This window comes from Micropterus dolomieu, linkage group LG22, assembly GCF_021292245.1.
Source record: "Micropterus dolomieu isolate WLL.071019.BEF.003 ecotype Adirondacks linkage group LG22, ASM2129224v1, whole genome shotgun sequence".
Lineage (NCBI taxonomy): Eukaryota > Metazoa > Chordata > Actinopteri > Centrarchiformes > Centrarchidae > Micropterus > Micropterus dolomieu.
The window spans coordinates 32,660,398-32,671,747 of record NC_060171.1 but is presented as its reverse complement, the minus strand read 5'-3'; the positions used below and the strand labels follow the sequence as shown (position 1 = coordinate 32,671,747).

At 40.9% G+C, this 11,350-nt stretch overlaps 1 protein-coding gene across 2 annotated transcripts in view; it reads right to left on the bottom strand.

The window, feature by feature from the left end:
- The window catches only part of vps9d1 (VPS9 domain containing 1), a 43,113-nt gene that overhangs the window by 2,601 nt on the left and 29,162 nt on the right, over positions 1-11,350 (bottom strand). The window contains exon 16 of one of the 2 annotated variants that reach the window (XM_046037925.1): positions 2,878-2,975. In XM_046037925.1, coding sequence (XP_045893881.1) covers positions 2,878-2,975 — 98 coding nt within the window. Of the gene's footprint in view, positions 1-2,858; positions 2,976-11,350 lie in introns of both variants that reach the window. The other variant, XM_046037926.1, reaches the window with a different exon arrangement.

Genomic DNA, 11,350 nt, shown 5'->3' with positions numbered 1-11,350 from the left:
CATCATTACCAATTACTGAGTACGTTTTTTCCTTTAATTTATCACCCATCTGTATATATTCTGTTCAAACGTGAAATATGAAATCATAATTAAGGGCTGTTTTTGTTTGCCTTAAAGTACTGCGTATGACTTATGACAGCTTTAATAGTTATGAATGTGGTCAAAATTAAGGATGCACCAATCCAATACTGATAAAGTTGTGTGCCTTCCACAGTAGCATCACTAATTGTGCTTTCAGAGCAAAAGCGAAGCAAGCGTTTGGGGCGGTGAGTTTACATACAAAGTCAATGCAAAGACGCGTAGAGCTGCAATTTCCTGTCGCGCGGCGCGAAGGGGGCGGTGCCGGCAAGGAATTTCGCATGACACTGAATCGCGATAGCCTATCAGCGTTGCGATTGTCTGTACGTCACCGACAGCTTCAGAGCGTTGTGTGGAGAGGGCCAGGCAGAGTGGCCGACTGAAAATCTGCAGGCCGGCTGAGAGCTGCTAAACTTGGGCTAGAGGAGCAGGGAGCAGCGCTCCAGCTTTCGGACAAATAAACACCTGTAGTCGGACTGGATTCTGCTCTGACAACTACGCAGTTTGCTTGCGGGAGGAGCTCGGACTAAACTGCTTTTATTAAATTAGCTTTTTACTTTAGTTTTTAGGATTACAACGTTGATTTATCTTAACTGGAGCTTATCAGCAGCTAGCTTCCGTGCACATCCGGTTTCAGTGTTGTTGTTAGCGTCGTTAGCTCTGTCGGACTACGACTTCATATTTATATAAAAAAAAAAATTAAAAAAAAATTTAAAAAAACTGATAAAACTCGACAGCGAGGAGGTTGAACTACCTGGAGAGTTCAGAAAATGTGTGTCTGTAACTTTATTCCAGCTATCGTACTTAACTGTGACCAAGTTAGCATAGCATAGCCCTGATCGATCCGAACTCCATTCAGAAAAACATTTTAGAAGTTGTTATCCTGCTGTCTTGCTGACAGACCTGACGAAGCATGAATTCATATGTTTAACAAATCTGTATCATATTGTAGTTTTTCAGCATCAGTTTGATCCGTTTATTGCTATTTAATCACAGCAAAATGTTTACTTTGGGTTCATACAGCTGTGAGTTGTGTTTATTCGCGTTGTGTGTGAACACTCCAGGGACGTCCAGCGATAAAAGCGCTGCGTGGATTAGATTCGCATTTGGTCTGAATGCACAGTAAGGCCCCGTGTCCACCAAAGCGTTTTTTTTCCTGATGCCACCGTCTTTTTTCAATTAATTGCAATGGGAGCAGCGCGTTTTTACAAGCTAGTAAAAACACCAGCAGCGTGACGAGGCACTGAGCATTTTATCCGCGCTGGGCTCTGTGCGTTTTTTTTCCCCCCGGTCGCTGAGAGTTGAAAAATGTTCAACTTTGGGGAAAACCCTGCGCTCGTCACGGTCACTTTTTACCCAGCCATCCAATTACAGTGCGGGAGGGGCAGGACACACCGAGCTCATCCGATCTTGAACGAAACGATGAGTCTACTCGTCAAGGTGTTTCCTTGCCCGCAAAATCTCATGAACCCACGTACTCATGTTTCAACCTTCTCTTCATGCAGAGCAAGGGCCAGAGCAAGCACTTTGTGGTGACATTTTTACATTCAGTAAAATTAGCCTAAGTAGGCTACCCTACTTGCAGCACATCACCTTCACGGAAATTATGCATCATCACAACCACAGTGTCTCGAGAAAAAAAAAAAAAAACAGTGCGCCTCCAAAACGCACCCTAGCGCTCCCAGCTAGGCGTTTTCAGAAGAGCAGGTGACATTTTCAGCTGGTAAAAAACGCTTTGGTGGACATGGGCCCTAAGTGAAGCTCTCCAGAAGTGAATGTAATGTGACTGCTGTTTGGTTACTCTACTTGTATGTGTATGTTATGTATGCTTAAGGCTCTGTACACACTGAAGCCAAATTTCCCATGAGGGATAATAAAGACTATCTAATCCAATATCTGCTTGATACTGTCTGAAATAGCTGGATGGCTTATCGGTGACAAGTCAATTCAATTATGCAAGTACTACGCAATGCATCAGCAGCACGCCGGTAGACCTGAACATTTTGCTAGGAGAGCTAACATAGCATGGAGCTAAAAACAAAGGGTCAGCAGTTTGGAGGCATTTCATGTTTGATCAGGCCTGATGTTGCCTTACACATAAAGATTCCCAGTCTCTTCCTCACAGTGAGGAATACAACTTATTCATTTTACACTGGAACTTTAGGATCGATACTCTCCATCGGCAGATCCCCGAAGCCCAGGTACCAGTATCGGGACTAAAAAAAAGCCAGATTGGTGCATCCCTACACAAAATCTATTCTGTGTAAGAGAGAAGACATGTGAAGTCATACATATTGTATAAACCAGACATTTAAAACTATCCAACTCCTCCAATATGAAATACTTAGAATGCTTCCCCTTCTCAGTCTCGCCACCCGGCAGATGAGTGACAGCTGTGTGGACCACAGCGGTCTGCAAAGTTAAATATCTGGCTGTAGTGGAATCATTGTGTCACTGGGAGTTTTAGTGAATGCCAGTTGAGGATGTCACATTTTATAACAAGCAGTGTCATCACACCCCATCCTGCTGACTAGCAGTGTGGAAACATCACCTTGGGTAACAAACAAGCCGTTCATCAGCACTCACCCCCCCTCAGCGCAGTGCATCATTCAGTCTACAATCACTCTGTCCATCAATTTTAATAATAATTTTTGGAATATAAGTTTTCATCACCAAGTTAAAACATGACATTATTTTTCATCCTGTTTTCATGATAAGCCCATTACATACCCTTTCAGCTTATTTTACAAAAAAGGTTGACTAAATCAACTTTCTTTTACCTTTATTAAATGAGCTTGCCTGCAGAAAGGTGAGCTCCTCCTGTGTGCAACGACTCAACATAGGCCAATGCACTCTGCATGGAGGTCAGACAGTAGCCTTCCTCTCCTATCAAATAGCTGAAAAAGAGAAGGAAATGTTAGCTGTTAGCTGACGTCCGTAAAAGTGATAAATCTGGTTTCTTCCATTTACTTTTGACGTCAAAGAAAACTGTTAAAGTGAAATAGGGACACAGAGAACTTAATTCTGACAGATCTGAACACAACCAGGCGTGACCAGAAAATCCCCAACATCCAAGCACAGATTAGAGCCCCAATTTATTTATTTTTACTGTAATCACCACATCTTCCCATAGTGAGTAAAAAGGACAAAAGGTAGCTGCATAACATTGAACACTAGAGAGGCACCAAAATGAAAATTCTTGGCCGAAGCCGAATATAAATGAAAAGTTTGCCAAAAACCCATTTATTTTTGCGTTTACCATTGCATTAAATAAATAGTCAAAATATGCTTTTTACACAGCGTTTCCCACAGGGTTTGGAGAGACTATAGCGGGTGGGTCCCAGGCCCTACACATGCGCACTGACCTTGAGGGTTAGGGTTACAATTCTGGATTTATTCACGCACTTTTTATTAACAGCATGAGACGTTGAAATGTATATTGTAACAGGCTGTATATATTAACTCATTGGGAGAAAACTGGTAGTTCTATGTAAACTCAGACGTTGAGCACCCCCATATCGCAAAAATGCCATGATCCTTGTTTCGCTGCGAAGCTTCGACCGTGAGATTGACAGTCAAATCAGGCTCCACCCCTTGAAGCATCGAATCTTTGATTATTTGGGGTCAGCCCTGGCGTAGACTTGACGCAGAAGTATAAATTGGCCTTTAGGGATCAAAACATGTGTTTGATAACACAAAAGCAAAAAGGGAACAAAGAAAACAGTCTGCTCTCAGTGGCAAGTTTAGATCCATATTCAGGAAGAACTAAATCAGTGCTGAAAGGGTTAGGACCGCTTGTGCAGCTGTGGAATGGCCGAGAAGCTCTGTGTCCGCAGTGACAACATGGCCGCACCTCTGGGGTTTCCCTCCACTTCCATGAGGGCTCAGCCAATGGAAACACAGTTTTTGGTTTCAACTTCAGTCACAATGAATCAGTGCCTGAATAAATGGACACAGGATTTTGATGCTGTTTTTTTGTCTCAGGCCTGTTCTTTGTGTGAAAGCCACATTGTAGCTTTTATTTTCCATGCAGGACCCTCTTTATTTGATCTCATATGGTCTGGTCCCCAAAAAAAAAAAAAAAAAAAAAAAAAAAAAATGGGAAAAGGTCCAACTTCTTTATTTAAAATACAGACAATAGTTTGTTTTGCTGCCCAGAGAAATCTCTGACCTTTAGTATCAAACCTCACTTGCTATCAAGAGATTAACGAGATAACGTGTTAACGTGCCCAGCCCTATAAAATAATTATTTAACTATAGCAAGTTTTGTTTAAGCTTTTGGGCCATTATCTATAGCAATAATAAATGGTCCAAAATTATGCAAAAACTGCATAGTGTTAAGTCTCGATTCCACCTCTCCCTTCACTTGAACCCTTCCTACCCACTGAACTACATAAACATGGAGTGGGACTTTATTTGCATTTTTATAGAGAAGAAAAACCGAATCCCAAATATCCTGACATTCCCTGACTGCTGCCAATCTAACCAGCTGCCTTTTATAACCCACTGTTTTTATGGCTGTGAGTAGACCTCTTAGGTGTGGTCTGAACTCACACGCAACAACACTCAGTATGATGCAGTATCTCAACTAAAGCCCAGCAGCCTCCCCCAACTGTCTCCCATGACAGCTTAGCTTGGTATTTGTGTTGCGGTTATGGCTTATGCTTACAATACTATTTTAAGACAGTTTACACCTGTTGACATCAGAAGAGTGTTAGATGGTTTTCTGATTAAAATTTATTTTTTGTTCTGCTTATGGTATTTAACAACTCCAGAAAAAAGGGGGGGAAAAAAACAACAACTATTTACACCTCCCTTTACTGAAAAGAAGCAGGGAGAAGAAAAATCTTATTTTGGCTGCCCCTTGCTCAAAACATATACTGTATAAAAAATACAAAGAAATGGTCTGTCCATAACAGTTACTTAACAACCAATACTTAGTTACATGAGAAACAAAAAAAAAAAAAAAAAAAAAAACACCCACTCACTAAGTGGGTCATCTAAGTATATAGATATAGTGGGTCATCTAAGTATATAGAAAGAACTCCATCCGTCTTCTGTATTTAGACTTTCGAGAACCGTTCATCCAATTGACTTCACATGGTGTTCCCTTGGGTCCTCAACAATACAACCAGAAGTGTCGAGTGCAAGCTCTTGAGATCTATATTGATATGTGTTGAGAGGGGCTAATGTTAACAGTTACACCACACAGCATCTGACTCTTACTCAAAAGAAAGAGCCCGGAGATGTTACATTGTAGCAAAGTCACTGTACAGCTTACAACAGATAAAGAAACAGAGGCCGGAGATACCGGAGCTGTCACACTAAAGCAAAGCAAAGTATGTTTGCCATTTTGTTTTCCTATTCTCAAACATTTCAAACATCAACAATGTAACTTCAATGCATAAGATGATGCATCCCCATCAAACCAAGCAACAGGGAATCATTTACAGTTATTTTACATTTTTAAGGAGTGTGGTTAATAAAATTTTAACAATTCAATAGGAAAATATTACAAATTGAATTAACATGAATTATATGAATCCTGCAAATATGCATATTGAAATATTAAAAGTGCAATTATTTATTGGTACAATTTACAATAAATGTATTGCAACAGTAGGAAATTAAAATACTACAATACTATTTAATAAGGGATAATTCACATGAATGCATTGTTGCAATACATATATAGTGAAGGATCCTCTATTATACAGATTAGGCTACTTGACAGCCTCCATATGCTGCTGAACACTAGGGCTGCAACGATTAGTCGATGTAATTGACGACGTTGACTATAAAAATTCACAATCGTGAAATTTCATTGTCGACGCATTGTTACATAGATGCCGTTTATGGGAGGGACAGAGAGTAATCTTCATATTAGAAATAAACAACTAGAAATGTTCCTAAGTGTAATGCACAACAGGAAGTGCTGGGGGCAGTATCACTTCCACTGTCTGCCATGACTATAAGACTACTCACAAAGAAGAAGCATTCATGCGAGAAGAGGAAAGTACTGGAGAAAGAGGCGAACAGCATAACGGCTTTCGTTTTTACACGGTTTGTACGCTATTTAATTACTAAATATACTTTTGAGTGGTTTTGAGGAGAGAAATCAACTGTGTAGAATTTGAATATTGGCAGTTTTACCAAAGTTGATGGCAAATTGAAAATGTGCTCAAACGTTTTCAGGCTTGAGAAGCTACACAAGTGCCCGCGAGGTTAGTGGTGCCAGACGGCCGGCCAGTCACGCCCACAGAGCGCCCTGGTCCCAGTTATTCAGACCACTGCAGCAGCAACAACAGAGCTGCAGAGAGAGGAAAGGCAGTGTTTCCTATAAGTTCATTCATTTGTGGTGGCCTGCCACAATAAACGCTAACCGCCACATACTGACTGTGTGTTTTTTTATTTTACTTTACTAGGCCAATTTAAAATGTTATTTGACTGCAGATCTGCGCCGTAGTGCATTTGCGCAGCATATCCTCTCGCTCGTCTCTCATAAACACCGCAGGACAAATCTGTCCAACACAACGCTGGCAATGTTGGAGACCCAGCTTTAAAAAAGTTATTAGTAATGAGTAATGGTTTAAAGTACATCAAGGAACATCTGGTTCATGATGTAGCCTACAGAACATTCTCCACTGAGTTATAGCCTAAAACCTATAAGCACTTTTGAAAAATAAACTATAGATGTAGTATAAAAGGTGGCTGTTCTAAGGTGCTTTGTTCTAAATAGACATTACACTATTAGTGTACAGTTGTGGTTATAGTACTTTTATTTTATATAGTTCCAAAGCAAAAATCTTTGTTAAACAGTTAAGTTTGTATAAATCAGTGAATTATAGGAGTAGCCTACGCTACTAATCAAATAAATAATTAACAAAACAGTCAGTAGTTGCAGCCATACTGAACACACAGGATAAGTGAATTTGACAGAGGCTACTCTCACGTAGGCAGCGCTCCTTGTTTTCAAAGATTTTTTGAACGTAATATCTGACTCCGCCCACACAGCCATGAAATCTGCAAAGGCAGCACACTTTTTCTGTTTGTTTGGCTTAAGTGGTTTTGGCAAAATGCTGGAAAATCAATTTTTATATCATATATCATCAAAAAGTTGATTTATTTCAGTAATTCCCTTCAAAAAGTGAAACGTGGATATTATATTCATTCATTACACACAGACTGATATATTTCAAATGTTTATTTCATTTAATTGTGAGGATTAAAACTGACAACTAATGAAAATCTCAAATTCAGTATCTCCGAAAATTAGATTACTTAAGACCAATGCAAAAAAAAGGATTTTTAGAAATGTTGGCCATCTTAAAAGTATGAACACGAAAAGTATGAGTATGTACAGCACTCAATACTTAGTTGGGGCACTGCTCAGGTGTTATGAGAGCCCAGGTTGCTCTGATAGTGGCCTTCAACTCTTCTGCATTGTTGGGTCTGGCGTATCGCATCTTCCTCTTCACAATACCCCATAGTTTTTCTATAGGGTTGAAGTCAGGCGAGTTTGCGGGCCAATTAAGAACAGGGATACCATGGTCCTTAAACCAGGTACTGGTAGCTTTGGCACTGTGTGCAGGTGCCAAGTCCGGTTGGAAAATGAAATCTGCATCTCCATAAAGTTGGTTACTTCCTGGTAGACGGCTGCGTTGACCTTGGACCTCAGAAAACACAGTGGACCAACACCAGCAGATGACATGGCAGCCCAAACCATCACTGACTGTAGAAAATTTACACTGGACTTCAAGCAACGTGGATTCTGTGCCTCTCCTCTCTTCCTCCAGACTCTGGGACCTTGATTTCCAAAGGAAATGCAAAATTTACTTTCATCAGAGAACATAACTGTGGACCACTCAGCAGCAGTCCAGTCCTTTTTGTCTTTAGCCCAGGCGAGACGCTTCTGACGCTGTGTCTTGAGACAGAGTGGCTTGACACAAGGAATGCGACAGCTGAAACCCATGTCTTGCATACGTCTGTGCGTGGTGGTTCTTGAAGCACTGACTCCTGCTGCAGTCCACTCTTTGTGAATCTCCCCCACATTTTTGAATGGGTTTTGTTTCACAATCCTCTCCAGGGTGCGGTTATCCCTACTGCTTGTACACTTTTTTCTACCACATCTTTTCCTTCCCTTCGCCTCTCTATTAATGTGCTTGGACACAGAGCTCTGTGAACAGCCAGCCTCTTTAGCAATGACCTTTTGTGTCTTGCCCTCCTTGTGCAAGGCGTCAATGGTCGTCTTTTGGACAGCTGTCAAGTCAGCAGTCTTCCCCATGATTGTGTAGCCTACAGAACTAGACTGAGAGACCATTTAAAGGCCTTTGCAGGTGTTTTGAGTTAATTAGCTGATTAGAGTGTGGCACCAGGTGTCTTTAATATTGAACATTTTCACAATATTCTAATTTTCTGAGATACTGATTTTGGGGTTCTCATTAGTTGTCAGTTATAATCATCAAAATTAAAAAGGAATGAACACTTGAAATATATCAGTCTGTGTGGAATGAATGTATACATTATACAGGTTTCACTTATTTCAGTTATTCCATTCAAAAAAAATCTTTTTGATGATATTCTAATTATATGACCAGTACCTGTATATATTTTCAAAGCTACAGACTTTTGAAAGAAGTGAAATTATTTCTCATTTTATGGCTACAGCTGTCTCTCAGAATGGCATGATTACGGTTGTCGCGGTGAAGTAATTTCCACCGCGGCAATATGTTGGGGCTCAACAGCGCGGTATTATCACATCTTTCATCAATGAGGTTATTTGGTGCCATAACATTATAGCAGAGTAGAGTATCTGTCACCTCACTGCACAGCGAGCCGCTAACAGCAGCTTTATGGTCTGAGCAAGCTAGCTGCTGCAGGCATCTGACACACTGCGCTTGTTAGTTAGTGAGCTTCAAATGTGGCTTACTGTCCAAAGTTTCTCTGGACTGTCCCTCAGGATCACAACGTTAGTCCAACATCGCCTAGCCTGATAGCCACATTAGCTGCGCAATATGCTAACGCCAAGTTAGCTAACCTAAATAAACAGTAAAACCCCACAAAACACGGCCACACTTACAGCTTCAGAGTTTGAAGTCAGGTCACGACCGCACAAGGCGATCCATCCTTGAACCGTTAGAGCTCGTTATGGTTGTGGAACTTTTGAAGCACTCATTTATTTAACGCGCCCTGAAGTGTAAAGTCCAATGAACATTGCGGTTGTTGCGGTGATTGCCATCCTCCACGGTAGGCTTGACCAATAGTATTTCAATTTTGCGGTTATCGCGACAGCCGTAGGTGTGACACTGACCACAAACCACATGTAAAGCAGGTATTGATTTTCCTTTTAGACAACACAGCAAAAGACTTGATGTGGTGAGTTTACTGACATGGAGTTCAACTCCCTGTAGTGTGCTGCTTTAATGGGGCTAATCCTACAGTTCACATTTAAAACTCATGAAAATACACCAATTACAGATCAACTACGATCCATTACACCACACAAGCCATAATACAACATGTTTGCTTCTGCCGTTTTGTCCGAATCTGTTATTTAACTACTCCTCCTTGTTGATCAATCACCACCACATTTGATATAGAACAGAAAAATTACTTTTTAGGCTTTTTGATATTCCATACAGCTGGTGGCCCTCAAAGTTCACTTAAATGTTCTTCAACAATCCAGCTAGCCGCACTTTCAGGGGCACACGTTCTGAATGGGCACACCCCGATAACGCTGCTAGCCAAGCTATTGTTTTGAATAGCCTGTTTCGAATAGCCATTGCTCTAAACAGGCACTGCACTAGTGCACTATAATTCACCATCAACTAAGGAAACACATTACCTGACAACTTATTCTATCTTTATAAATTTTCTTAGGCTGAGAACCAGATAAATCTGTTGAGCTCATGTTTCATTTGCTCTGGCAGATACGTCTGGCCCCAATCCCATTCAGACAGATTTCCACTGGAAGTGATCCAATAGGGCCAATCACAAGAGTTTATCTAATATGGGGCAGGTTGGATAAGATGATGGACTGTAGCGTCACCGTTTCAGATTTGAAAAGTCAAATGTTTCACTGCTCTGGTTGATTGTAAGTCTGCATCTGTATCCAAAAACTTAGATGAAACTGTCAAACTAGGCAGTACTGAGATGAATCAAAACAAACTATTTAAACACATTTACCAAACCTTAGTCTTCATTAAAAAAAAATAAATAAATAATTATAATGAGTAGGATTTTAAAAAACAAAAACACTGTGCAGACTGATACAAAGATAATCCCTCTCAATAATCACTTAATGACCCCACTACTACTAAGTGTGTGGGAAACAAGATTTCTATCAGGTTAACTTTAGGCATGTTCACTCCAAGTACAAGGCCACCTGCAGACCTCTCGTGGTATTGTGCAAGTAGCCATTTCTTCAAAATGTTATGTGTATTTGGTTCAAACAAAGTGGATGGTCATTCACCATCTTTTTCCATCATGACGACTCACCCTTCATGAATGAATTCCTCCAAAGCAGCGCATTCAGACACCAGCTGGGGACACTGGCACCGCAAAGCCACAAAAGAGAGGATCGGCAACAGGTCATCTGCACCGCTGTTAGATGAAAGAAAGAAGGAGACGGTGAGATCAAAAGAGGAAAACAAAAGTAAATAAATAGAGCAGAAGGGTAAAAAAGTATTACATTTACATAGTATGATGGCATGTGGTCTCCAGGGGACTTACGGAAACTAAATCAAATGCAACTCTTAATGAGATGCGTGTTCATTGATGGAAATGATAAAGCTTTTTTTCGTCTCCATGAGATCTGTAGGGAGGACAAATTGCAGCCTGGGAGATGATGACAGCCTGATAGCATTCTGTGTGCAGACAGTGACCATTTGTTTATCAGGACTCACACGCAGGGCTAACTGCTTGCTTGCTAGTTTGCGTGAGAAGGTAGGTTGCTGGCCCTCGACTGACCCAGCTGCATGCAACTGGATACTCTCCTTCGGCAGGTTCTGGAAGGTGTGGACAGGCTCATGTAACCACAGAGCTGGACCTCACACACATACACACACGCAACCCTAAATTATAATCTTCTGAGTTCCCTACTGTAAACACACACACATTGATCGTCTCACACGAAAACTCGTGTCTCTGCATTCCCGTGGATACAAAGCATGCATAAATACTGATTTCAAGGTTAAGCTCCATTATAAGTCTGCGAATGATTAAATGCGAATGATTAGGTTAAAAACCCCAGCAGAAATGGGGGGGGGGGGGG